This window comes from Mchenga conophoros, linkage group LG3 (genome assembly GCF_057382185.1).
Source record: "Mchenga conophoros isolate Kocher_MC1m ecotype Shallow Benthic linkage group LG3, M_conophoros_male_GT1.1, whole genome shotgun sequence".
In the NCBI taxonomy this organism is placed as follows: domain Eukaryota; kingdom Metazoa; phylum Chordata; class Actinopteri; order Cichliformes; family Cichlidae; genus Mchenga; species Mchenga conophoros.
In genome coordinates, this window is record NC_140528.1 from 26,622,730 (window position 1) to 26,650,164 (window position 27,435).

Here is a 27,435-nt window from a genome sequence, read left to right on the forward strand (position 1 = left end):
GCTAATTATAGGCCAATCTCCAACCTTCCTTTATATCAAACATCCTTGAAAGAGTAGTTGTCAAACAGCTAACAGATCATCTGCAGAGGTTTATTTGAAGAGTTTCAGTCAGGTTTCAGAGCTCATCACAGCACAGAAACAGCTTTAGTGAAGGTTACAAATGATCTTCTTATGGCCTCTGACAGTGGACTCATCTCTGTGCTTGTCCTGCTAGACCTCAGTGCAGCGTTCGATACTGTCGACCATAATATCCTATTAGAGCGATTAGAACATGCTGTAGGTATTACAGGTACTGTGCTGCAGTGGTTTGTATCATAGCTATCTAATAGACTCCAATTTGTGCATGTAAATCAGGGGTCCCCAATCCCAGTCCACGAGGGTAGGTGTCCCTGCAAGTTTTAGATGTGTCCTTGATCCATCACAGCTGATTTAAATAGATAAATTACCTTCTCAACCTGTCTTGAAGTTCTCCAGAGGCCTGGTAATGAACCAATCATATGATTCAGGTGTGTTGACCCAGGGTGAGCCCTCGTGGACTGAGATTGGGGACCCCTGATGTAAATGGAGAGTCCTCTTCACACACTGAGGTTAATTATGGAGTTCCACAGGGTTCAGTGCTAGGACCAATTCTGTTTACATTATACATGCTTCCCTTAGGCAGCATCATTAGAAGACATAGCATACATTTACACTGCTATGCTGATGACACCCAGCTCTATCTGTCCATGAAGCCAGATAACACACACCAATGAGTTAAACTGCAGGAATGTCTTAAAGACATAAAGACCTGGATGGCCGCTAACTTTCTGCTTCTTATTATGCATTGCATGCACAATCAGAGAGAGCAGATTTCTCCTGTTTTGGCTTCCCTTCATTGGCTTCCTGTTAAGTCCAGAATTGAATTCAAAATCCTGCTCCTCACATACAAGGTCTTAAATAATCAGGCCCCATCTTATCTTAATGACCTTGTAGTACCATATCACCCTATTAGAGCACTTGGCTCTCGCTCTGCAGGCCTACTTGTTGTTCCTAGAGTATTTAAAAGTAGAATGGGAGGCAGAGCCTTCAGTTTTCAGGCCCCTCTTCTGTGGAACCAGCTTCCAGTTTGGATTCAGGAGACAGACACTATCTCTACTTTCAAGATTAGGCTTCAAACTTTCCTTTTTGCTAAAGCATATAGTTAGGGCTGGACCAGGTGACCCTGAATCCTCCCTTAGTTATGCTGCAATAGACGTAGGCTGCCGGGGATTCCCATGATGCATTGAGTTTTTCCTTTCCAGTCACCTTTCTCACTCACTATGTGTTAACAGACCTCTCTGCATTGATGGATTTTTTTCAGTTTCTTGATCTTTGTTTCTCAAAGGTTAAAATACAAATATTGATGAATTGAATTTTGTAGTTACGAGAATCTGCAGTCACTATGGGAACAGCAGGAGGAGAAACATCCACCGAGTTAGAGGCCTGAGCTTCACACACAGACCAGCAGGTTGTGATGCCATACAGCCTGTGGTCATGTGATCACACTTCAATGAGCTGTATTTAAACATTATAGTGATGAAACCAGGACAGCGGGCAAACACCACCGGGACGTCCTCTTCATTAAGCTTTACACACACACACACACACACACACTTAACACCCCGTTTAACTACAGATCTGATGACGATGGTAAATGGAGTTCACACATGCATGCAGCATGCAGCGGTTCCCACAGCTGGAGGCAGATGCACTCGGTCCCTCAAACGCATCGCGTTGCGTTCACAGTGCCGGTCAGCAGAGGTAAGGACTTCAGGCCTCTGGGGCTTGATGATGCCGATGATGATGGTGGTGACAGCTGGATCGGTGTGAACCGTCGCCGTGATATTCATCGGTACTTACACATGTCATTTAAACAGGATCCAGCTGTGGTGATGTCACTGCGTCTGACATCTGGATGGATCCATGAACCTGAAACCTGCCCACAGCTACACATTTTACCCTCCACCTCACACAGACGGCCATTACACTCACTCAAACTTCACCTCGGTTACCACACGATTGGCCTGGCCGGAGGCCCCGCCCCCTGGCCTGTGGAGCCAATGGCGTGCTAATGAGGGCTATAAAATGAAGGTGTCCTACCATCATCCTCTGCCTGTGCCTCTTGGCTTTCCGTACGTTGTTGATGAATCGTCGTCCCATCTTCTTGGCGTACCACACGGACACGAACATCACTTCCTGTCTCTCTCCTCAGCAAGCGGTTACATAAAGAGCGGCGGCGTAGAGACGGATGAATAATTAACCAAGAAGAAGGAGAGAGGAGGAAGGTCGCGCTCAGCACAAACCCGCTAACCCTGCGAGGCGTCGGATCCCGTTAACGGAGCGCAGAGACATGGCCGACAGCTCACAGAGAGCGAGCGAGCATCCTGCTCCTGATGGAGAGAAATGAGACGGAGGGACGAGCGAGGAAAACTGAAGAGAGAGAGAGGCTGTTCATCACTCCTCCGCTCTCTCTCTCTCCTCGCTCGACCCTCCTCATGCTTCACTGCACACCTCTCTCCCTCTCTCTCTGTGTCTGTGTCTCTCTACCACCACCGCCCCTCGCTCTCTGAAGGAATCCCCTCCCCTCTGTGATGTCACCATCGCCAAGAGAGAGAGAGAGAGAGAGAGATAAAAGATGAAGATGAAGAGGAGGAGGGGGGCATAGAGAAATTTGGGGGGGTAATTCAGCAAACACACACACATACTCAGGCTAATGCTGTTGCCATGGCAACACCACCCCCACATCCCCTTCTTCTCATCTCTCCCTTTTCTGCCATTCTTGCCGTTGCCATGGTGACGAGCGACAGAGAGAGAGAGAGAGAGGCAGAGCATCAGATTCAGAGTGGGCACGAGCGGCCCACACTGTGTGTGTGTGTCAGTAATTAAGCAAGGAGAGGTCCCTGTGGCTGTGGGCCTGACCCCCACCACCTCACTCTCTCTCTCTGTGAATATTAATGATGGGGTAAATGAGGGACGGGGAACTGGGGCTGCCCTCACCTGCTGCCTGTGACATCACAGCGACCCCAGTGCACAGATCTGACCTGGGAACAGCTCTTTGGAAGTGTTTCAACAGCGGAGCTCTGATCAGAGACCTGAGGATGTGACAGGACCTCCCACAGACCTCCTCACTTCTCCACAGAGCTCCTTGAGAGCCCTCCAACCTTTTGGAGCCTCCCTGTGGTGAGCCCCTGCACTCTTTTTTTGAGCTTCCAAGGACCTTTAAGTTCAGACCCTCAAAACCTGATAAAACCGCTTAAACCCTGTTAAGCATCATCCAGCACGTCCTCTGACACACAACGGTCCTCCTAAACACCTGGAATCTCTCATCAGTGATCCCAGGACCCTAAAACCTTCAGATCAAACCCCAGACATCACTGGAACATGTTCAGAGACCTGAGGACACATGAAACACCTCAGAGCCCCCACAGAGACCCTCACCTGCCCCTAACAAGCTCCTCCAGGACCTAAAACCTGGACAAGGACCTCTGAGCACAGTCACCCTGACCCCCTCCAGCCTCCTCAAGGACCTTTCCAGGGATTCTGACCGTGTGACATCAGGATGAGTCAGCTCCACACCCTGTGACCCCGTCACTCTGCTGCTGATGGTGTTCTATTATTACACTTGTACCGAGCTACATCACAGCACCACACACCACACGCCTGCTCAGTCACAGCTGCAGGCGGGCTGATGCTGCCCCCTGTTGGTCAGATGAAGAACTGCATCCACACTGACACAAAACCAGAAACAATGAATTAAATATTCATTTACATGAGTTATCATTTGTGTCATATTTGTACATCTGGAATTATTTGTGCAGACCAATTTATTTTAGCTTGTCAGAAAAAACCTGACCAATGAAAAAAACTGACACAACTGATACTAGATGGTTAAAACACACTAGACTCAGTGTGCATATGAGTGTGTGTGTGTGTGTGCACGTACTGTGATTGCAGCGGGGTGTGTGTATCCGTCCAGGTGTGTGTGGCTCAGCTCAACGCTGCGTCCTTGGGTCATGTGACCGGGGCTGGGATCAACAGGTGGAGTCTCATCGTCTTGGTAACGGTACTTCTGCAGTGAAACATATCGGGGTTAGCATTAGCTGTTAGCATGAGGACCCTGTCCCCACAGCTGAGACACCTCCACTGTCCCTGTTCCTGGACCTCCTCGGGGAGCTCCGACACATCACCAGGACTCCCTGCAGTCCATCTGAGGAACAGGGAGGAACTCCAAACTCCAGGCGAACTCCTGAAACCTCCTCTAACCCTGTTTCTATCTGCTCAGGCCGCCTCGCAAACACTTGGAGGCCCTCTGGAACCTCCTCAACAACCCCTGAAAGCCCACAGGGCTCCATCAGCCTCCACACGGAGCTCTGTGGGTTTCTGTGGATCATCCAGACCCCCTGAGGAGCTCTGACACCGTCCTCATAATCTTGTTAAACAGGTTTACCAATGCATCGATCACACAGGTCGTCTGTCATAGATCATTATATTTGTGTTTATTAACTCTTTATTACCATGATGTCACCATCGATGAGGGGTTACATCAATGACTCATCCTCACATCAAATATCTATAATCCACAAAATAGCAATAACATTAATTATTCATGTCTAACCTCCTCCAGATCACAGATCAGAGTCTGGCATGGGAGGTCAGGGAAGAAGGAAAGGAAGGAAGGGAAGGAAGGGAGGAGTTTAAGGAGCGAAGGGAAGCATTCGGCAGAGAGCGAGGAAACGAGGTAGCTGTTGGGAAAGTAGAGAATGAGAGGCAAAGATGATGCGGTTGCCATAGTAACAAGAAGACCCTTGAGAGCTTCCGTTGCCTGGCAGCTGACATCACCAAACAGAGGGGGAGGAGCCATGTTCGATTCATAAAGATGGAGACAGACACACGGAGCGGCGGCGCAGCATTTGTAACCTGCTCTTACCCATCAGCCTCGGCGGCGCCATGCTCACCTGTCTGTGTGTCTGTGGGTTTAACATCTCTGATCCTCACTGTGTGAAGTGTGTGTGAAGCTCAAAGGACTCTAATTAAAGGCAGGAAGTGGTGACCCCTGACCTCAGGCGAGCTGACACGATGATGTGAGCGGCGGTGATTTAACGTCTGGTTAAAGCGCTGACGAGCTGCTGTGTTTACACACCTGTGTGTGACAGGTGACCCACGGGCCTGCAGGAGGCGCCACAACACACACACAGATAAAGACTCAAAGCCAGATGGAATCCTTCAGACCGTCTACTCACAACTAAACAGGAAACAAACTGCATGCACGCCATGTGACCACATTCACACCTGAAAATCACCAGACGGGTACGAATAAAAGCTGCAGATCCTGATGGTACAGACACACCTGGGTGACACTTTATAAGTGAAGGTGTAACTCCTGGACAGGTAAATGGAAGTGTAAGTACAGCGTGAGCAGTTAGATTAGATTAGATTAGATGAAACTTTATTAATCCCTCGGGTGGGTTCCTCCGGGAAATTCAGTTTCCAGTAGCAAAGCACCGAAAGAAGTTGCATGTTACAGATACATTAAGGGCAATGAGAGTAAGGATATAAGCATAAATACACCATATATACACATATATAGATACAGAATATACAATATGGATAAATAGGATTGCTCATTTGAGTGAGTATATTGCACAGTGATTATTGCACAGTCAAATATAAGAAAAAAGACAAAACAAAAAACAAATATTGCAAATATTGCACCGTGTAGAAAAGCACCTACAGCTCAGTTGTTCCCCCCTCCTTTGTCCTCCTGTTTCCCCTCCCTCTCCCCTCCAGAGAGGAGTTAAACAGTCTGATGGCGTGTGGGACAAAGGAGTTTTTAAGTCTGTTGGTTCTTGTCTTTGGGAGAAGCAACCTGTCACTGAACAGACTCTTCTGATTGTTTATGGCCGTGTGCAGAGGATGCCCAGCATTGTTCATAATGTCCATCAGTTTCTTTAATGTCCTTTTCTCTGCCACTGTCACCAGAGTGTCCAGCTTCATGCCGACCACAGAGCTAGCCTTCCTGATCAGTTTCTCCAGCCTGCATGAGTCCTTCTTTGCTGTGCTGCTCCCCCAGCACACCACAGCATAGAAAAGTACTCCAGCAACCACCGACTGGTAAAACATCCTCAGGAGCTTCCTGCAGATGTTAAAAGACCTCAGCCTCCTGAGGAAGTACAGTCGGCTTTGGGCTTTTTTATACAGGTGCTCTGTGTTGCATGACCAGTCCAGTTTATTGTCCACCCACAGCCCGAGGTACTTGTACGTGTTGACCACCTCCACCTCCTCCCCCTCTATCTGAACCGGCAGTGGACCTTCTCTGGACCTCCCAAGTCCACAACCAGTTCCTTAGTCTTTGAGGTGTTGAGTTGCAGGTGGTTTGTGTGACTCCATGCGACAAAGTTCCTCACCAGACTTCTGTACTCCTCTTCCTGATCATCCCAGATACACCCCATGATGGCCGTGTCGTCTGCAAACTTCTGAATATGGCATAATTCAGAGTTGTAGCAGAAGTCAGAGGTGTACAGGGTGAAGAGAAGAGGGGACAGCACAGTTCCCTGTGGTGCTCCTGTGCTGCTGACCACTGTGTCAGACGTGATGTCCTTCAGCCTGACGTACTGTGGTCTGTCGGTGAGGTAGTCGGAGATCCAAGCCACCAGGCAGGGGTCCACCTGCATCCTGTTCAGTTTTTCCTGAAGCATACAGGGCCGGATGGTATTAAAGGCACTGGAAAAGTCAAGAAACAGGATCCTGACCGTGCCTTTTCCCCCATCCAGGTGTGAGTGGGCTCTGTGTAGGAGGTACAGGATGGCATCCTCCACTCCGACACCCGCCTTGTATGCAAACTGTAGTGGGTCCTGGGCATGTTGTACCTGTGGTCGGAGGAGGTTGAGGAAGAGCCGCTCTAGAGTCTTCATAAGATGTGACGTCAGTGCCACCGGTCGGAAGTCATTCAGCTCATTGGGCCGGTTCCTTTTGGGGACCGGGACGATGCAGGATGTCTTCCATAGGGCGGGCACTCTCCCCAGTCGCAGACTGAGGTTGAAGACTCGTTGTAGCGGCTCCCCAAGTTCAGCAGCACATGCCTTTAGCATCCTAGGACACACCTTGTCTGGGCCTGCTGCCTTTCTGGGGCGAAGCTTCCTCAGTTGTCTCCTGACCTGATCCACTGTGACACTGGCAGATGATTGGGAGGGGGGGAGGCTGTCGTGCTGTTTAGAGAGGGGTTGGAGAAGGAGGGGGGGGGGGGGGGTGTCATAGTGTCAGGGAGGGGGGGAAGCGAGGTAGGTAGGGTGGGGAGAGGGCTCTGTAGTAAAGGTGAGGGTGAGGGTGGGGGGGTTGTGGGCTGGTCAAACCTGTTGAAGAAGTTGTTGAGTTCGTTTGCCTTCTCCACAGTCCCCCCCACTGTGCTGTCCTTGGTGTTGTGGCCTGTGATGGTTTTCACACCATTCCAGACCTCCCTCATATTGTTCCTCTCCAACTTCTGCTCCACCTTCCTCCTGTAGGTGTCCTTTGCTTCCCTCAGGCAGCGTTTCACCTCCCGCTGTGCTGCTTTCATCTCCTCCTTCACTTTGCTCCTGAAAGCCTTCTTCTTCATGTTGAGGACAGTTTGTGATGTGGTTGTAATTGTGCTGACATTTCCCCATCCCGTATGATGGGGTGGATTGATCTCGACTTTTTATGTCTTCATTTAATATTCAGTCGTTAATGTGCTCGAAACATGCTCTATTATTCTTAAATGAACACAGATAAAGACGTCTCTGTCTTTGTAACAAGAACAAAACTACTGTCATAATTTGCAGACACATGTGACCTCATGATGACGGTGGAAACTTTTTATTTTCCTTTCACCGTTACTGTGCTTTAAATCTGTAAAGGGAGGGAATGAAAAGAACGTCTTTCATGTGCATGAACATAGTGAGTATAAGATACAGATATAAAACACAGGGATGTGAAAAGGCTCTGTAATAAACTACAGCGTACTCGTGATATAAGACGGGGAAATATGATCTGTTTCCTGTAAACATTTGTTTTACAGTCCCTACATTTACTTGGTTTCCTGTAGAAAGCAGACAGTATGTGTAGGTAAATACGATTCATTTCTAATCAAACAGACTGAAACTGTTTGCTAACAGGGGACTTACGCCCTTAGTCGTGTTATAGAGTAGAGCCAACAGCTGCACCTGCTGGACTACATCAAGGCTGTAACAGAAGAACCAGTGGTGAGCTCCAGCTCCAGTAAAACCAGTGAAAAGCACTTTATTTTGATGCCGCTCAGAGCTCTGCAGCTGTGTGGTCTCCAGTGAAAACTACCTGACAGGATGAAACCTTTGCAGTGATCACTGTTTCTAAAAACAAACGGACCTGAGCCATCGTCAGTCCTTCAGAGGCAGAAGAGAACCTCATTAAACCACTGAGATGGAGACAAAAACAGCCGCTCAAGCCTCGAGGATAATGTGTTTGTTAAACCGTGTTTCCCTGTGTTATGGGCATCGTTTTCAGCTCGCCACAATAAAGGTTCATCTTCAGTTTAATACCTCCATCATCCTGAAAGCCTGTATTTCCACGTCACAATGACATCACGAGGTCATGTGTCAGCAGCATGTTCCAGTAGTACCCAATCCAGGGCTCTAGACTAACTTGTTGCCATGGTTGCACTGGTGCGCCTAACTTTTTTTATTAGGTGCACCCAAATGTTTCAACCGCGGTGCCCAACACTTTACACGTTCACTTTCTAAACATGACCGTCCATACAGACAATATTGATTTGTAAATGATTACCTATCAGTCTTGTCAACACAAAGTTCTTTATTTGGAGCTCATTTCTACAAAAAACATAAGTTACCGTATTTTTTGGATTTTAAGGCGCATTAAGCGAGACAAATAGATAAGTCAGACTTTACTTGAAATCCGCTTCATAAGCATGTCTCTTATCAGGAGCCATTTTGGGCTCCTTATACACACAATACGGTAATATTGCGTTGAAGCACAGTACGTATCACTCCGCGAGGCTCCAGACCACGGTAGCCGTAATGCTCCGACAATCTATGCAGCCGTGCAGCTTCATAGGTTACCAAAGTCGTACTAAAACATTTGTGATAGATTTTTGAGCGCCATGTACTACATGAAATCAGCTCGAGCTCAGTAAACACAACCAGAACTCATACATAAGGCGCACTTTTGAGAAAATTAAAGGATTTTAGGTGCGCCTTATAGTCCAAAAAATACGGTACTGATGAAGTTCTTGTGCTTAAACTGCTTCACTGAGCTGAAATTTAAACTTAAAACATCTCAAGATATGTTAAATAAAAACAAAATCTGAGTTAAAAAAAGTCTCGGAGGCTTCAAACTGAACATCTGAACATCTTACTTGTGCATGGGAACCTGAGAGGTCCCGCCCCTGACTATGTCTGATTGGTTTAGATCACGATATCGACGAAATGTGTATCTATTGTTGACCACACAGAGACTTTCAGAGTTGCAGAGACTCTTTTTTGGGGTTTTTTGCTCAAACGGCTGGTCGATTTTTTTTAGTCGCACCTTTGAGAAATTAGGTCTCATTTGCGACCAAATGGGTTGCACTCTAGAGCCATGACATACTATGACAGTCAGTTCTTTCCATTACAATCGAGTACCATCTGCAGTGGTATGCAATCTGTTGATGTCACATTTCCAGATCACCTCAGGTCACTTTGGAACCCCGGCATAGCGGGCACTAAAAACGTACCTGGTACCAGGAGCTACCACTAATGGAAAACCCTGAAAACCATGGCGAACTTCCAGAGTAGGTGCTAATGAAAAAGAGTCTTTATGGTCTTAAAGACTGGAACCAGTTCAGCTCATGCAAACATACACGTATAGAAGAACCAGCAAAGCATTTAACTCTTTAACGTGCTGCAGGAATCAGTCCGGTCTGAGCCAGTTCTCACATGATGTCACTGGACTGGATTGGTCCATTCAAACAAACTGCTGCCCAATCAGGAGCGAGCACAGCAGAAGAGTCTGTTTGAATACACAAGACCTCAGTGTGTGTGTGTGGGTCCATTAGCAGCACTGATGCAGCTAAAGATAGACGAAGCTATTTCTGATCCAACACATCCATCTCTGTGAGCAGGAAATAGAAGAATATTCCAGCAGTGATGGAGGAGAGGAAACAGGAAGTATCAGAGAACACAGAGGGATGAATGTGCCTTTAAAATGATTAATACTCTTTAATAGGATGCCAACATTATAAACCAACAACGACTGTCAGGAGTTACTACAGAGGACGAACACAAAGAACAGAGTGAGAAAGCAAACATCAGCCCAGACGCTACATTCCTCTTCATGGCCTCCTACAGGCCTCCATCCTTAAGCACATTTTGCTCCATCTGTTGCTCCAACAACACAAACGTTACTCACACTGGCTTCTCACGTTGATGAAACACAGTTTGTGCTGCATGTTTGGGCGGACTCCCTCACAGATCTGTGTTACCAGGATCATAAACCAGTCCACGTTGCTGGTTGTTCAAGCCCACGGTCAGAAACACGTGTTCATGTGTGACATGGTTTCCTCTCCGAGCTGCAGTCAAACATCGACGCTTTCTGTCACTCACAGAGTGTTTTAGGCTTGAACCCAGTGACCAGCACCGGCCTGGATGTGTCTGTAAGGACGACACCACAGCACCGCCCCAGTGTTTCCTGTTACAGCCGGTATCCTGTTGCTGGGATAAAGCCTCTGTAACACATCCCAGGAGCCAACAAGATAGTCAAATCAAGTGTTTTATGTATCAGTGTGAACGGCTGTGTTCAGAACAGGTGAGTTTCCCCACAGGTGAGTCTGGACAGCATTTGTAATGCATGAAAATATCACAGAGCTGGTGTGTGAAGAGCTGTTAGTCATAAAACTCACTGAGCTCTGTGTCACTCTGTCACTGACATCATTTCACACTTCTGTGATGAACAAAGTAAATGATAATTACACTGTGGTACACTACAGAGTAACGACATGACTGACATGCACTGTAACACGACATGTCTCAGACATGAACCTCCAATCACAGCTCTGATCCACACAGACTGAGACAAGTGTTCTCTGTGTTTCCACCAGCTCATTCACATCTCTTCATATTTATGATATGTGTCCACTAACGGTCTTCCTTCCTCCACCTGACAGCATCCTCTCCACCATGGAGCAGCTCAGGATCAGAAAATTTAAAAACATCCCACAGCTTTGTTGCATTCCTGCTCTTTCTCCTCCAACTGCTGCTGTTTGAGCTGAAATGCTCCTGACTGCTCCTGGGCCATCTGTCACACCTGCACGCCTGTCAAGCCTGCACGTCTGTCACGCATGTCACACCTGCACATCTGTCACACCTGCACATCTGTCACACCTGCACGCCTGTCACACCTGCACATCTGTCACACCTGCACATCTGTCACACCTGCACGCCTGTCACACCTGCACATCTGTCACGCCTGTCAAGCCTGCACGTCTGTCACGCATGTCACACCTGCACATCTGTCACACCTGCACATCTGTCACACCTGCACGTCTGTCACACCTGCACATCTGTCACACCTGCACACCCTTGGTGAATCATTGCTGTACGACCGATCACATGATCTCCTGCTGGGGAGGTTGGATGATGCCTCTAAGATTATTAGGACCCTCCACAGACGTGACCTCGTCGTCACAGTCGTACCCACACGTGTGGTTACTGCACACCTCTGAGACCAAGTTTCCACGCTAATGATGCCACTCAGGTTCATCCTGTGATACAACAGGTGATCACCCTGAACCGTCCCGCGGCGCCAACAGTGTCTCTAACACTCGGTACTTTCCTTCAGTTTCCTGTAACGAGCGCGCCGCCGAGCGCCACAGGTCAGGGTGACAGTGCAGTTTAACACACGACCTGTTGCAGCCCGCCCCCACGTCCTGAACCCAGCTTCAGTTTGGAGGGAAACATGACCGTCTCCGTGACAACAAGCACATGTGAGCCTCGACATGTGACGCGCCGATTCCACATGTGCTCAGCATCCAGCGCACGGCCCTCCTGCTCACAGCTGGCTGCGGCTAGCATCAGCTAACATACGTGCTAATGTGGCTATGCTAACACACACACACACACACACACACACACACGGGGGCAGAAAGAGCGAGAGAGCGAGAGACAGTGGTGTTGAATGAAAACATGAAATCTGAACACACACAAACACACACACACACAAAACACTGGCTTTGATGCTTCATGAGGACACACACGAGGACATGTATGTGTGTCCTCATAAACCGTGTGTGTGTGTGTGTGTTGTGGCGGATGCGTGCGGGCGGTCTGCTCTTACCTTGGTGGTGACAATGCAGAGGCAGTCCATATCCACACACACACACACACTCACACACACACATTTCCACACACACTCATACACTCATGCTCGCTCTCCCGCTCTCTCTCTCCTCGTTCTTCTGTCTATCCTCCCTCGCTCGCCCGCTCTCTCAGCTCCTCTATCCTCCGTCTGACAGCACTGAGCGAGAGAGAGAGAGAAGGGGGCGAGCGAGCAGTGCAGGAGAGAGCGAGAGATGAAGATGAGGAAGACTGGGGTGTGTGTGTGTGTGTGTGTGTGTGTGCGCACCTTGAGTCACTCGACAGAAGGAAGACATGAAGAGAGAGAGCGAGAGAGAGGGTGAGAGACACAGAGGAAGAGTGAGGGGAGGGGGTGGTGGGGGCTGGGCTCCTGTTGCCATGGTGTTATGCAGCTGTTGCCCCGGCAATGCTGCTGCAGCTGTTGCTAAGTAACAGCAACGGGTGTTTCTATGTGGATTATAAGTTTGTTTTGTTTTAGGTGTGTGTGTGTGTGTGTGTGTGTGTGTGTGTGTGTGTGTGTGTGTGTGTGTGTGTATTCGTACCTGTACAGGTGTGTGTGGTTGGTCCGTCGTCTGGTTCTCACACACCGTCAGCTCGTAAAACTCCTGGATGTCTGCGCGCGCACACACACACACACACACACACACACACACACGTCTGAGTGTGTCACGTGCAGTTCCTCTGGTGTCCAGCAGAGGCAGCAGTGAGTCAGTCCTCATGTTAAACATGTTTACAGCTGGATACACAGATGTTTCAGTCTCTGTGGATAATTTAAAGTTCGCATCATTAGGGGCGTGGCCTCTTTGACTGACAGGTGGATGTTGATAATAGTGACTGTAGCTGCTAGCTGTTCGCTAGCTTCACCTGAACTGAACCTCTGTACCGAGTTTGTGCTGTTGGAGCATTAATAACATGAAAAAGTTTAAATCTTTGACTTACGGAGCCAAAGTCATGTAAATGACAGAGAGGCGTCTGAATTTTGAGGAAAAAGATGGAAATGTTCAGATTTTAAAGTAAGACTATGAGAGAAAAAGACATGATGGACAAACAGGCTGTGATTGGCTCACAGGAACAACTAACCAGCAGCATTTCTTGGCTGTGATTGGACAGAATAGTATAAACAAACAAACAGAAGAAGAAAATGGGCCCATGATCAGCCCTCCCTGTGCAGCAGCGCCCCCTGGTGTGCCAGCCACACAGCGTATTCTGACACTCTAAAATCAGATTAAACCTGAATGCATCATCATGAACCCCCGCCTGTCCCACAGTTAAAGTTCTGCTCTGTTTCCATTAGTCTGGTCTGCTGGTTAGTGTTCAGGCTGAGTTAGTGCAACCTCATAGAGCCAATCAGATCACTCAGAGACCCTGCAGGCTCGCATAAAGTGAAACAGTGCTTTAAAAACGGCTCTGCCATTAACCCATCACAGAAACATCATCGTCTGAACCTTCATCACAACTGCTGCATGAACACGTGAGCTCGCACCTGCAGCAGCCAATGGTGACTCAGTAAACCCCAACTGTCTCAGCCAATCACTGCACTATAAACAGCACAGACTCACAGTCTGATGGAAACAGCATCATAACTGTGATTTTAAATAATCACGTTAATTATGAAACAGGATTTCATGATAAAACAACTAAAAACCTCAAATCACAATATTCTACAAAAATATTTAGAAAAGATCAGAAAAAATCTCCTTCAGATGACTGAGAACCATAAAAACTGTCACAATTATAATAAATAAATAAATAAAACTAGTGATACATTCAAAGAACATATTTCTGCGAAAACATCCCCAAAATATGAAATAAGCATCAGGAAAAATCTCATTAAAACGTTTTATTTTAACTAAAAATATGGATGAAGGAGTCAAATTTAAAGTGAATAATAAACTAAATGTTCTACAATTATTATAAATGATAAATATAATGAACACACACATCTGTGACTCGCTATAGGAGAACAAGCTCGTTATGTTGATGTTATGTTTCTAAGAATAAAATTACAGAAAACTGCAGACAAATAATTATTTCTGAAAAATCCAAACGCCTGAAACACGCTCTGAAAGTTTTCTAAAGAGCTGAATAATTACATTTCATTGTGAGGAAACAAACGTTGAATATTCAGATTTAGTGAGAGAACAGCTCATTACAGTAATCTAAAGTAATAACTAAATAATAATCATTCTAAAAGAAGTTAAATATGTCTTAAATTATAAACTGTCAGGAAACAAGAGTATTAAAATGTTAAATTTTAGAAAAAGTATTTATAAATATGCAGAAAGAGTCCTGGTATGTTAAATACATACACAGTAACACAAACCTGATAGGCCGACACAGAAACAGGTGATTACAGGTGAAACTCTCTGATGTGTCTGTATCCTCACCTGTAACCAGCTGAGTCACCTGACGTGATCATGTGACCTCTCTGAGCGTCTGTAATGAGCTCAGCCGATCATCAGGATCACTTTACTTAGAGCTGACGAAGCCCCGCCCCCTCCTGCTCTGATCCTGAAGCAGCGCCACCATCAGGTCACACTGAGAGTCACACCTGTGACATCTGTGTGTGTGTGTGTGTTCCTGTCTAGCTATCTTTGTGAGGACCAAAATCTGCATTGTGAGGAGACACGCACAACGGTCCTCGCAGGTTTGAAGACATTTAAAGGCATTTTTCAGGCTCAAAACGTGGTTTTAGTGTCAAGGTTACAATTAGGTTACGGTTAGGTTTAGGGTCAGGCTTTTCACAGACAGGCAGTCACAAAGCGCTGTACACAAATATTAAAATAAACAATACAATCTGTCACAGTCTGGCGAGGGCAGACTGTAGGGGTTGACAAAAGGACCCAACATGCAGACTCCAAGGAACAGGAAGAAAACTTGAATGTTAACAAAAAGCGAGCCGTTTAATATGGCTAGTAGAAAAGGTACAAACAAAGGGCAAGGCAACCTGAAGCAAAATGAACACAAACCTAAACAGACAATAAGACACACCTAGACAAGGAACTTGGAAACATGGCGTGGACAACAGACGACCTGACAATCACACACTGGAAACAGAGGACTTAAATACACAGCAGGTGATTAGGGGGAGTGGGAACACACGGAGGAACAGCTGACTGACATGAGCCTAATGAAGGGACAAGGGAAGTGAAACTAAATACAATGAACAAAGAACACACGACTCCTTCAAAATAAAACAGGAAACATGAGACAGACATGATAATGCAAACTTGATAACATGAAACACGAAGGGTGAGGGGAACTTAATGCAGGGGAAGAAAACACAAGGAGTCTAATAACCAAATGAACTTAGATAACCAAATGAACTCAAACTTAAAAGGCTGGGTCAACAGACCCAGGACCATGACAACAATCAACAGACATTATACACAATGTAAAAGATCAAATAATGTAAAGAATATAAAATACGTAGATCAACACAAGGCTTGTTTGAGCAGAAGAGTTTTTAACTGCTTTTTAAAAGAATCCACAGAGCAACTACAGTGTGTTGCTTATGAAATCCATGAAGTGCTGCAGAGAAAATTACATTTTATTTATGTAATCAACACATTTTGAACTCCTAAAGAAGTATAACAAAAGCAAAGACACGCAGCTGAACTAAAATGATCCAGCAAACAGAAACTGCTGTGAGCCGCCCTCATATCTCCTTTGGGCTTTTGGAGCCTTGACCTGACTTTAAAAAAAATAATTGGAAAAAAGCTCGATGCTGCTAAAAAATAGATGTTTGCAAAATTCTGCCTAAGTATGTATTTTACCTGGTTACTGCGTGTGGCGGGCGTGGTCTGCAGCGCCGCTGCAGGGGAGGCGGACGCACCTGAGCGGCACCCGCAATCACGCCTCGCTGCCTTAAAGTCTGTGCTGTTGTTGGTGTGTGTCGGGCTGTGCGCTGCAAAGCTACAGCCGGCTGTGTGCGCACAGCAACCGTGTGTGTAAAGTGGTCAATAAAGAGATGCTGAAAAGCGTGTTCATGCAAACATCGTCGGGTCTGCTGTGGTATGTTTACAATAAGACTTATGGTCCTGAAGCTCTGCGCACAGTGAAGTCACTTTATCTCTACAGGACTGTAAGCTGCCGTCTGTGAGGCGTCAGCGTGTTTGTCTTTAACACAGTTCACGGTGGAGCTGCTGACATAATGTGGATCAGAAGATCCATAACTGGCCTACCTGGGGCTGAAAGTCTCCATAAATGCAGGCGTTTCGGCGGCTACACCGGCTTCTGCGATGTGACGCTTATTTTGAGCGATGAAAAAAATAATAAGATATAATTGTATTTTTATATTTCAATATCACAATAATCTAACAATTTAGAGCTGCAAGTTAAAAAAGAACTGACATAAACAAATTACACTTCAGCTAAATACTTTAATTTATTTTCCCAAACCACGCGGAGCCGCAGTGTAAGGACTAAAGAGCCGCATCCTGCTCCGGAGCCGCAGGCTGCCGACCCCTGGGCTAGGGAAACCATTATGTCAATGAAAGTCCTCACTAAGATAGCTGAACGAGAATGTGTGTGTATTACTCTGTGTTCCTGTGTGTGTGTGTGTGTGTGTGTGTGTGTGTGTGTGTGTGTGTTTGTGTGTGTGTGTGTTCCTGTGTGTTACTGTGACAGTGTGTGTGTGTTGTTACCCAGCAGGGCCTGGAACAGGTCACTCTGGAAGATGTTGAGCAGCTTCTCTGCTCGACCTTTGACCCCGTCGGCAGCTCCAGCCTGACAGGCCTCCATCACCTGCAGAGCGCGCTCAGTATCTGAGGAGACAGCACAGCACACGCTTTACTGGACTCTACTGGACTCTACTGTGGTCCAAACCCTGTTGTGAGTCATGTATATGGAACGCCAGGACTGCCATAATCAATTAATTAAATACACCATTAAATAATTAATTAAAATTGGAATTAATTAATTAAATAAATAGTTATGACACATGTAATTAATTATTTATGTATTTCACATTTTAATTAATTATTGACACATTTAATTAATTATTGACACATTTAATTAATTATTTAATGATATATTTATTTATTTCATTTTGGCAGTCCTGGCGCCTGGCTCTCATCATGAAATAATTTTATCTGTCAGCCTCACCCATCAAACTCAGGGGGCGGGGTTAACGCTGATCGAGTCAAAACCATTGCTTTGGCCTGGTGGCCATTGTTTCTAGCACACAACAACCGGCATGTGGAAGCTAACAGAACTGAGCTTTGAAAAACCCTGTTTGTGTGTTACCAAATACCGTTTTAATATTTTTTAGCCGAGCATGTAGTGGTTTAATCTTCATGTGTCTGGTCGGTTTGTCAAGATACAGCCTCTTTGCAAAAGTGTTTCGATGATTTCGGAGACGTCTGCCCAGTCTCACGGCAAAGCGTGGGATAGACCCGCTCGCCTCGCAAGCAATCCCACCGACAAAGCGCAGGCCCCGGTACACAGCTGTAGTAACCCCCGCTGACTTCTTTTACTGAGGTTATATTTATCGGTGTTTTATTTCCTGATGTTCTTATGTGTCCTACGTGTTTCAGTCTGAATTATAACTAACATTAAAAACATGTTTAAGGAGGAGAGAGAGCAAATAAATCTGTTTAACATCTGATCTTTGGGTTTTTGTTCAGTAATCAGCGTGACCTGTGTATAAACACATAAAAGAGATAACGTTGGTGTTTCCGTCATGTAGTAACTGCTGGCTTTAACTGTACAAAGGTTGTTCGACACTATGAAACACATACAGACTTCATGATGTTCGGCTAATATTTTTATTGTGAATATTAATCATGCTGACCTCGCTCTGTACACCACGCAGCGAGGTCAGCATATCCACGATATCCTCAGCTCCATGAGTTAACACAAAGTTTCCCAGCTGACTATCTAACTGCCAACTATTCCAGAGACGTGAAAATATACAGCATAAAGAAAAGTGTAAGAGACTCAGCAGCAGATTAGAATAACAGTTATACATTTAATAAATCACCAAATGAATCCAAGAAACGAGCAAACCTGAGTTTGTATTCCCTCAGCTGCAGACTCGCTGCTGTTTAAATGTTTGAAAAGGAAGATTAGATATAAAAAACGTCAAACATAGACTCAGTCTGCCTTCACATTTGATATGAGGCCAGCACGTATAGTGGCTGTGTCCTGTTTTAAGATCATACATGTAAAATTGTTGTCTGACCTCCGTCGATCCAGCCGCTCAGAGTCCGTGGTTACCATGGTTACTGCATAATCAGCTATAATGTTAACAGCTGGCACTGAGGAAACCTACCGGCAGCATGGGTGTTTATGTTTTTCATTGCAAAAGAACTGTCTGAATGGTTAACTGAAGTTAACTTGGATAAATTATAGTTAAGGAGTATCACAGATAACGCCTACGTGAGCTGTGCGACTGTTCACCACTACACTGAAATCAGCAGGCTATTACTGAAATACACGTGCTATATCATAAACTGTGATATAAACAGGGAGGTCCTATTAACATGTTTAGTTTTAAAGGACACCTTCCTGCCTTTAGTCTCATTCATGAGCAGTATTAGTTTTCTTCTAACATCCAGAAGTCTGCACCATGTGTTTCATAGTTTGTAACAAGCCTTTGACAGGTAAACATAACATGACCGAAAAAAAAAAAGAGAGAGAGAGAGAGAGAGTTGACAGAAGAGAAAATGCTCTCAATTATGGAGACAGGCAAATGGTTCATTTATGTTTGATGTGTGGTTTGCATTTGTGTGGCTGTTAATAAAGTCAGTGCGCTCTAGGGGGCGTATGCATTCATCAAAATGGCCGAAGGCTGATGTGTGTTTATTCCTCCCTAAATATCGTCGGTGAAGTTTGCCATGCACGTCAGATTTTCCTGCGCATTTTTATACCTCTGCCAACAGAGAGAGAAAGAAATCACATTCTAACAGACAGCTGGTGCTTAGAATACAGTTGATTAAAAAACTAAAAAATTAAAAAATTAAAAAACAGATGATATTTAGATGATAGTTCAGTCTAACACATGTGCCAGTGAACCATTAAATGTCTGTGAAACTATGCAGTTATGAAACGTAACTTTAACCTCAGCCAAACCGATTTGCTCAGTTGTAAATAAAACAGCGAAGTAAACGTGACCCGACAGACAGAACCTGAGTGAATGAAGTCCAGCGTTTAACCACTGAGAGCTAAAACTCAGCTGAGGTTTCAAAGCTGTGTGCCGGTGATTGGACATCAGCCGCTGATAAAGCTGTTCGCCTATAAAGTGCTCTGTAAGGAAACGAGCTCCAGCAGCTCTGCGCTCGGGGAAAACACTATATTTACTTATCTTGTGCAGAAAAATGCGCTGACATTGCGTTATATCGAGCACCGGCTGCCCAGTTAAACTGTGACTATCACCAGGTAACTAGGCGTGTTTCTTGAATTAGCAGCAAGTGTTAAACAGCTGACAGATGAGGAGGAGGATGCATGCAGGTAAACTGAGGGTCTGCTGAGCTGATCGCTGGTTTCGTGAGAAAAATGTCAGCTCGTTCTTTATGTTACAGAAGCACAGAGACACAAGACCAGGCGGAAAGAGACGATCGTTCGGTGAAAATGAGAATCTGCGAATGCAACATGTGGAACACGGAGAGTGGAATATGTAAACAAACCGGTTAACGTAACCCCCTCGGTGCACTCTGCATGCTAACTGTTAGCAGAGCTAGTGAAATCTCTGAAAACATCTGAGCACTTTTGCAAACATGTTCTATGTTGACAACCTGACCAGACATGTGAAGATTACTGCGCGACATCCGCTGGTTTCCTCTTTCTGGCGCAAAGTGGGCGATAAACAAACCTCCACCACTTGCTAATGTTACTGAATCTGTGGAAGCTCCACCATAGCCACCACACGAAGTAACGAGTAACGAGCCTCTCTAAATCCCAGTAACGAGTAACGCGTTCCTGATTTTGGCATAATAACTAGTTACCGTGCTCGTTACCACAATAATAACGTAGTTACTGTAACGCGTTACTTAATAACACGGTAGTCCCAACACTGCAGCCTGGTCACACTTTGAAGGTGTAAAGAAGCTCAAAGACGTCTCCAGGAAACATGTGGAAGAGCACTTTAACAGTCGGGATACCAGGGGCACGAGGACACTCCACCTGTACACATGAGGAGCCCCGCCCCCACACTGCACACCTGTGTGTTTTCACAGGTCGGACCTCTCACACTACCAGCATCAACAGCAGCTGTGTGACATCTGGAAACTCTGAGCACAAATGAAGTGTGAAAGAAATATATTTAAGAACAGGTGAGATGGAAATGAAGGAATTCCTCGTTATTATCAAACTGTCTGAATCAATCATTACATGTTCAGGAAACATCATCAAAGAAATGAAATAGAACAATATTAACGTGTTTGCTGTAATAACAAACCTCTGCCAGAGATCAGCTCTCACAGCTCACCATGAAAGGAACCTGAACCAACACTGCTACATCCATCGGCTCCATCACCTCGTGGGGGGCTGTGGTGCTGTCCTGCTGCCCATTGCTGTTGGTGTTGGGGGTATGTGGGTTCCCCTGGGGTAGGTTTCTTGTGCGGTTTGGCGTGGGGGCTGTGATCCTGACCTGGATGGGGCTTTTGTGGCTCTTGGGTGGTGTTCACTTGGTTACCGGCCTGGCAGCCTGCCCCTGGGTTCTTGGGGTGCTCCACCTCCAGGCTGGGGTCCTGGTTGATGTGTCGCTGAGGTTGTGGGTGGGTGCATCCAGGCGCAGGGGGCCTTTGGTGCATTGGTGGAACCTTCAGCTGGTGGGGAGGTTGTTACCATCCTTTGCAGGGCGTCTCTGCTCTTGAGGAGTCCACTCCGCAGGTGGGGGAGGAGCTCAGCCTGGGTGTCTTGCTTCTTATGTAGTCTGGGAGTTGAGTGAAGTTTGGGGTGGGTGTAGTTTTTCCTCTGTGGTGGGGTCAGGTGGACCTCTGTGGAAGGTGCAGCCCCTCCAGGGAGGGAGTACTTTCCCACTTTCCCACCCCCCAATCCTTTCCTCCCCATCTGTCTCCCTCCTCCCGCTCCATCACACCCCCACACATGCAGGGCCTCGGGGTACAGGTGTGTCACTGAGGTGCAGGGGGGCATTCCCCCTCTGGCCCCTCCACCTGTGCCTCAGTTTTATTCCACAGCAGAGACGTCCACATGACTCATGCAGGGCCTTGGGAGGAGGCGCTGCATCTGGAGGAGGGACGGCCACACCTGCCTGATCCATGAAGCTCAGATCAGCTGTGTCTGCTGTGTGTGAACATCTGTCCACATGTGCAGAGCGCTGTGATGGGTAGGTGTTGTTCCTGCTCCTCACAGATGGAGCAGCTGTTGGAGTCTCTCTCACACCGACCTGCAGCAGGGACGCTTCCAGGAAAAGCCTCCAGCTCCAGGACCTGATCCCCGAGTGTCTGTCAGAGGAAAGGAGGAACTCTACTTCTGACTGACTACCAAAATAAAAGTTTAGAGTCAGGTGGAGCTCCCTGTGTCCTCCACACTGTCTGAGGTGTCTGTGAGGTCATCATGAGACACACCCACCTCCATCAGCTGTGCACAATGCAGGTCCACTAAGACTTAGAGAACAGCTTCCACACCCACCCACTCAGTCATGTGTGGACCCCATCAGCATCAAACCTGAGAGAACCTCAGATGGAGGAGGGGTGGAGTCAGAAACCAGCTGCAGCTGCTCCATCTGTGATAAGCTGAGCAGACTGAGCTCTGTACACAGAGCTCTGTATGAGCAGGTCATGTGACAGCAGGCCTGCCTCTCACCTGTGAGCCCGTCACCTGTTCATGCAGACTGAGATTTAATCGTGTGTGTCGGAGTCCGTCGGGTCATGAGGACAGCAGACCTCCCCCTGCCTCCTCAGCTCCTCTGAGGGGTTTACAAACCGTAACCCAGAGTGATGACCCGCCTCCTCCCAGCAGGACACACCTGACGCTCCTCCAACAGGTGGTGTCCTCAGCCTCCTCAGAGCTCCGTCCCTGAGGATCCTGTCAGCTCCTGCACCCACAGAAACCATGAAACCTGCTTTGGCCCTGAGCTCTGATCAGCTGGTCCGTCCGTCCGTCCGTCAGCCTTAAATAAAGTTTCACTTTGAATCCAGCAGCTCGTGTCAGGAGCTCAGGTCACATGATGCCCAGGCTTCCTGTATGACCCACTCTGAGGTCAGACCAGGAAAACCAGTCGAAACAAGATGAACCCCAGTGTAACCATGGTGACTGACAGAGGTTAAAGGTCACGCAGACAGTAGATTTTTATATATACCAGTGAGGAGAACAGGAAGTGAAAGACAAGAAGAAGTAGAAGAAGAAGAGGCTGAGGACGAACCACAGGAGTGAAACCACACACACACACACACACACCTACACACACACACACCTAAAACAAACAAACAAACAAACAAACAGAACGCTGATGTGGAAAAAGCGTCTCACCTTCTCTCTTCAGCGGCATGTCGTCTCTCTGATCCTCACTAATCCTCTTTGGAGATTTTACACTCGCAGTGCACTCTGGGTAACAGAGTCCTAATCCCTCTTTACTGAGGCTCCGCCCATCTCCAGTTCACGGGATTGGACGATGCTGTCCGTCTCAGTGAGAGTCACCGTGGTTTAAACTGAGCTGATGAAGGAAAACATTTAAACGAATGTAATTAAGTGTTGAGACGTGTGGGTCAAGCTCAGAGTCCATGACAGACACAGACAGACGCATCACTGAGGCATCGATCCTTCAGCTGAGAAAACTCTACACTGACACACACGCCTGAGATCAGATTTATATGACAGATCAGAGTAAATATTAAGGATGAAGTCAAAACTGATGAAAGCAAAACGTCTCAGATTAGATATGGGTCAGGTGACACTTTGAATTCTTCGAGGTGTGAATACAGATGATCATTAAAGTGTCACGTCTGTTATCACACGTTCTGAAAATAAGAATTACGTCATTATTGCTGAGCTCTGAGCTGCTTTATACTGACAAATAAAATGAAATAAATATCCATCCATCCATCCATTCGCTTCCGCTTCTCCTTTTCAGGGTCGCGGGGGGCGCTGGAGCCTATCCCAGCTGTCATAGGGCGAAAGGCGGGGTACACCCTGGACAGGTCGCCAGTCTGTCGCAGGGCCAACACACAGGGACAGACAACCATTCACTCGCACATTCACACATAGTGGCAATTTGGATTATCCAATTAACCTGTCCCCACAAGCTGCATGTCTTTGGACATAAATACACTCTTTATTTTTATTTGAAGGGTTAAAATGAAGCAGGATGTTTCAGCATGTCAGTCTAACAGAGATCAGACTGAAGCGTGTTAAACAGAATAGCCTTGTTACTCTGTAACTGTAACAGTTAATTAAAAGAGCATAATAATGAATTTCCTCAATCATTGATGCACTTTATGAATAGCTGGAGCCACCTGGTGGACAAATACTGCAACTGCACTGTTCATGTTCCCCATTGCTGCACAGTACATGCCTCAGCAAATACCTTCTTTATTAGCCTTGTCTCTTGCTTTCTTGTGCCAACACACTGTTGTTGCCGACCAGAGATGGGCAGTAACGCGTTATTTGTAACGCGTTACTGTAATCCGATTACTTTTTTCAAGTAACGAGTAAAGTAAGGGATTACTATTGCAAAAATGGTAATTAGATTACCTTTACTTTCCCGTAGGAACGCTGCGTTACTGCGTTACTAAAACCGTGAATCTTTTGTGAGAATGTCTCATGACAGTGACATAAGCGAGTGCGCCGTTTGTGACAACAGTTACAATCGCATACAGACTTTAGAGCTAGGGGTGAGCCAGAAAGCACCTGCCTGACTAACTAACTAATATTAGCTTAGCGTGCTAACCAACAATGCTACTTGTGAATAAAGTTACTGTTAGTGCACCAAAATGCCTGTAACTTTCAGGGTACATGCTAGTACTACTTATAAGAAAATACAATTACCAGCTGTGTGCAGATCAACAATGGATCACATATCGAGTGCAGAGAGAGTATGAGCGTGCAGCGTTTAAAGCGTGGAAGTACTGACCTTACTTTGAGTTTGATTCCATAAAAAGTGACAAAAACATTAGTGTCCGCTGTGCGTGGGAAGAAAACTTCTTTTTACAGCGAAAAAACCCCTAAACTTCCAACAAGCACGTAATGGGAAACTCACAGAGAAACTCGCGGATTCTTCCACTGACCGCGGCACACCTGCACCAGGGTAACCCTCCGCCTACCCCACTCCTGCTTTACAGGTGAAAATAGAGCAACAGGACCGCTGAGTCTTTGACTTTATTTATTTTCTGCTGTGTTTTACTTGCATCTATTTGAAAGAGTGAGTGTAAACACAAAAAATATTTTATTTTATGTGCAGAAAATAGGTTTAAATGTTAAACTAATTTCTTCCAGTCAGAGAATGTTGCATATAATTAAATGTTTGCTTGATGCATAAAGTTAAAAGATTAAAACTAATAAAACAAGTTAAAAAAAGAGACTTTTCCATTTGATTACATTTTGTATGATGGATTATGCAGAAAAAGTAGAATTGGGCTGAAAGATCTATTTATCACCTCTTCAGGTTGTAAATCGGGTTTTTAAAAAGTAACTAAGTAACTAAGTAATTAATTACTTTTGAAAATAAGTAATCAGTAAAGTAACGGGATTACTTTTTGAGGGAGGTAATCAGTAATTAGTTACTGATTACTTTTTTCAAGTAACTTGACCAACACTGTTGACGACAGTGTGCTGTCATCTTTGTACCAGAATAAAGAGGCAACCCAGAAGAGCAAGCCCAGTGCCGTCCTTTCTACACGGGCATGTAACATCACATCCACCAGAGACAGCTACATAACGCGTTACAGTAATCACATTACATTTTTCAGTAATGCAGTAACGTTCACAGCAATGTGTTACTGCACTAAATTCAGTAATCACATTACAGTTACAGTTACGTTGTTACTTGAGTTACAAAGGTTCTTCAGTTATCAGCGCTAACAGTAGCGCGTTTGTGGCTTAAATTTCTCTATCTAGAAATATATGTTAAAAAAACTAAAATGATTTTCAATGTTTTGTAGTTTATTGCACTTTTCTGCAATTTATGTAATTACTATGCATTTAATGCATAATAGAATAATAGAAGAGTCGCACAGTGCTTGGTGTAGCCCCATAGTTCTTGTAGTGAAGAAAGATGGGTCTGTACGGTTCTGTGTGGACCACTGCAAGGTGAATGAGGTGTCACAGTTTGATGCGTACCCGATGCCCCGGGTCTACGAACTCCTGGACCGGTTGGGCACTGCTCATTTCTTTACGACACTGGATTTGACCAAGGGCTACTGGCAGAATCCCTGCAGAGTCTAAGGAAAAAACTTACCTTCTCGTGGTTGACTATCACTCTAGATTCGTTGAGATTGCTTTGTTAAATAGAACAAAATCAAACGATATCATTACCCACCTGAAATCTGAAATCATGTCTGATAATGGGCCACAGTATCCAGGTCAAACCTTTGAAGACTTCGCAGCGGCGTACGGGTTTAAACACAAGCAGGCCCAAGTTTCCGTAAAGTAATGGAGAAGCAGGGAGAACTGAATGAAACTCTCCTGCACCTCAGCGCTGAGCTCCACATCACGCCCTGTGAAAGCACAGATATAAATCTGCTGCAGTGAGAAGAACTTTACCCAACACAAGTGTAGAAGTAGACATTTGACTTTACCTACAACCTGTTAACAACAAAGCTTTCATTGCCTCTGTTGTTGATGTCATGTAGGACTAATCATACTTCACATCAGCCATGCACACGTCAGAGGATCTCCAGGCTCTCAGTAATAAAGCCAAGCAGATGATGTGAACATAGCAATAGTAAAACATGCATCATAATCAGCTGTATGTGTCGACTATGTGGCACCTCAGTCTTGTTGGCATGAAGAAAAGTTGTGTAACATGTAGCATAAGGGCTGCAAAGACATCATGTAGACAGCAGTCATCTGTTAGTCGTAACGTATCTCCTGTTAAAGAGTTAAATGTGCGTTCTCCATCTCTGTCCTCTCACAGCTCGCCGTACACCAACTCCAGCTGTGGTAACCATGGCTGTGCCCATCAACACGCTGAAGCTGAGACGCCACCCGTCACTATGGCGACTCCAATAGGGTTACCTGTCAGCTGTGGACGCATGAAAGGAAAACAGCAGAAACACAGACATGTTTACTGGAACATTTCCTATTGACAGCTTCATGGAAAAGTGGGTTTAAACACTTTTCTATGTTTTATTTTGTTTATTTATGGATTTATTGTGAAAGGAATTTCAAAGGTTTAATTTGACCTTTCCCCTGTTTTTCATACAGACTGGAGACGAATGGATGGTGCTTTCTTTGTTTGTCTAAAGATAATGAATAAAACTCTACACACATCTTAAACCACCCTCCTTTCTATATATTTTGTTATATAAATGGAAAGTATATAAGACACAAACTGAGCTTATATGATACTAAGGACCCTGGAGGTCAGTCCACCTTTATAATTCAGCACAGCCTGGAGTCTCTTAGTCAAGCTTGTTTGTGTTTTCTGTGAGGAAGTTTTCAGCAGCAGCTCTTTTCTTGGATGTTGGTTCCCTTTGTTTCCATCCTCTGTTAAGATGTTTCAGTAATGTTGAGGTCTGGGGAGGCCAATCCATGGCTGACGTCCTGTGATGCTGCATTAGCAGTTTGTTCATTGTGAAAAATGAAGCCACTGCCAATCAGACATTTGCACAGTGGATCAACTTCTGATGGTACTGTCCTGAATTCCACACCTATAATATGTTTGCACGTACTGATGAATATGTGCAGCTGATTTTCAGTCCAGTTCCTGTGTGACAGACGCCAGTCTTTCTGCCTGTGTCCTTCCTTAACAATAGAGCCATCCTTCCACTGAGACTGTTTCTGATGAGGCTTCACTGAGCAGTAGATGGATCCCTCAGCTCATCTAATCGTCCTATTTCTAACACATGACTGTCAGAAACTGTTAATCTGCTGCAGCTCTTTAACTCCTCCACTTCTTTTTTGTAATCTCTTAGTTTCCTCATCTTTTAAGGTGGCACTGCACACCAGATCCAAAGTC

At 45.8% G+C, this 27,435-nt stretch overlaps 1 protein-coding gene across 5 annotated transcripts in view; it reads right to left on the reverse strand.

Annotated features, from left to right (window-relative positions):
* The window catches only part of LOC146577921 (disks large homolog 4-like), a 51,184-nt gene extending 28,229 nt beyond the window's left edge, over positions 1–22,955 (reverse strand). The window contains exons 1-4 of one of the 5 annotated variants that reach the window (XM_085268473.1): positions 22,791–22,955; positions 17,003–17,122; positions 12,899–12,969; positions 3,962–4,087 (exon numbers count right to left, since the gene is read on the reverse strand). In XM_085268473.1, coding sequence (XP_085124599.1) covers positions 3,962–4,087; positions 12,899–12,969; positions 17,003–17,122; positions 22,791–22,809 — 336 coding nt within the window. In that variant the 5' untranslated portion in view covers positions 22,810–22,955. Of the gene's footprint in view, positions 1–2,118; positions 2,516–3,961; positions 4,088–12,336; positions 12,517–12,898; positions 12,970–17,002; positions 17,123–22,790 lie in introns of those variants that run through there. The other 4 variants (XM_085268474.1, XM_085268475.1, XM_085268477.1 and 1 more) reach the window with 4 other exon arrangements.
* Between the last annotated feature and the right edge of the window lie 4,480 nt (positions 22,956–27,435).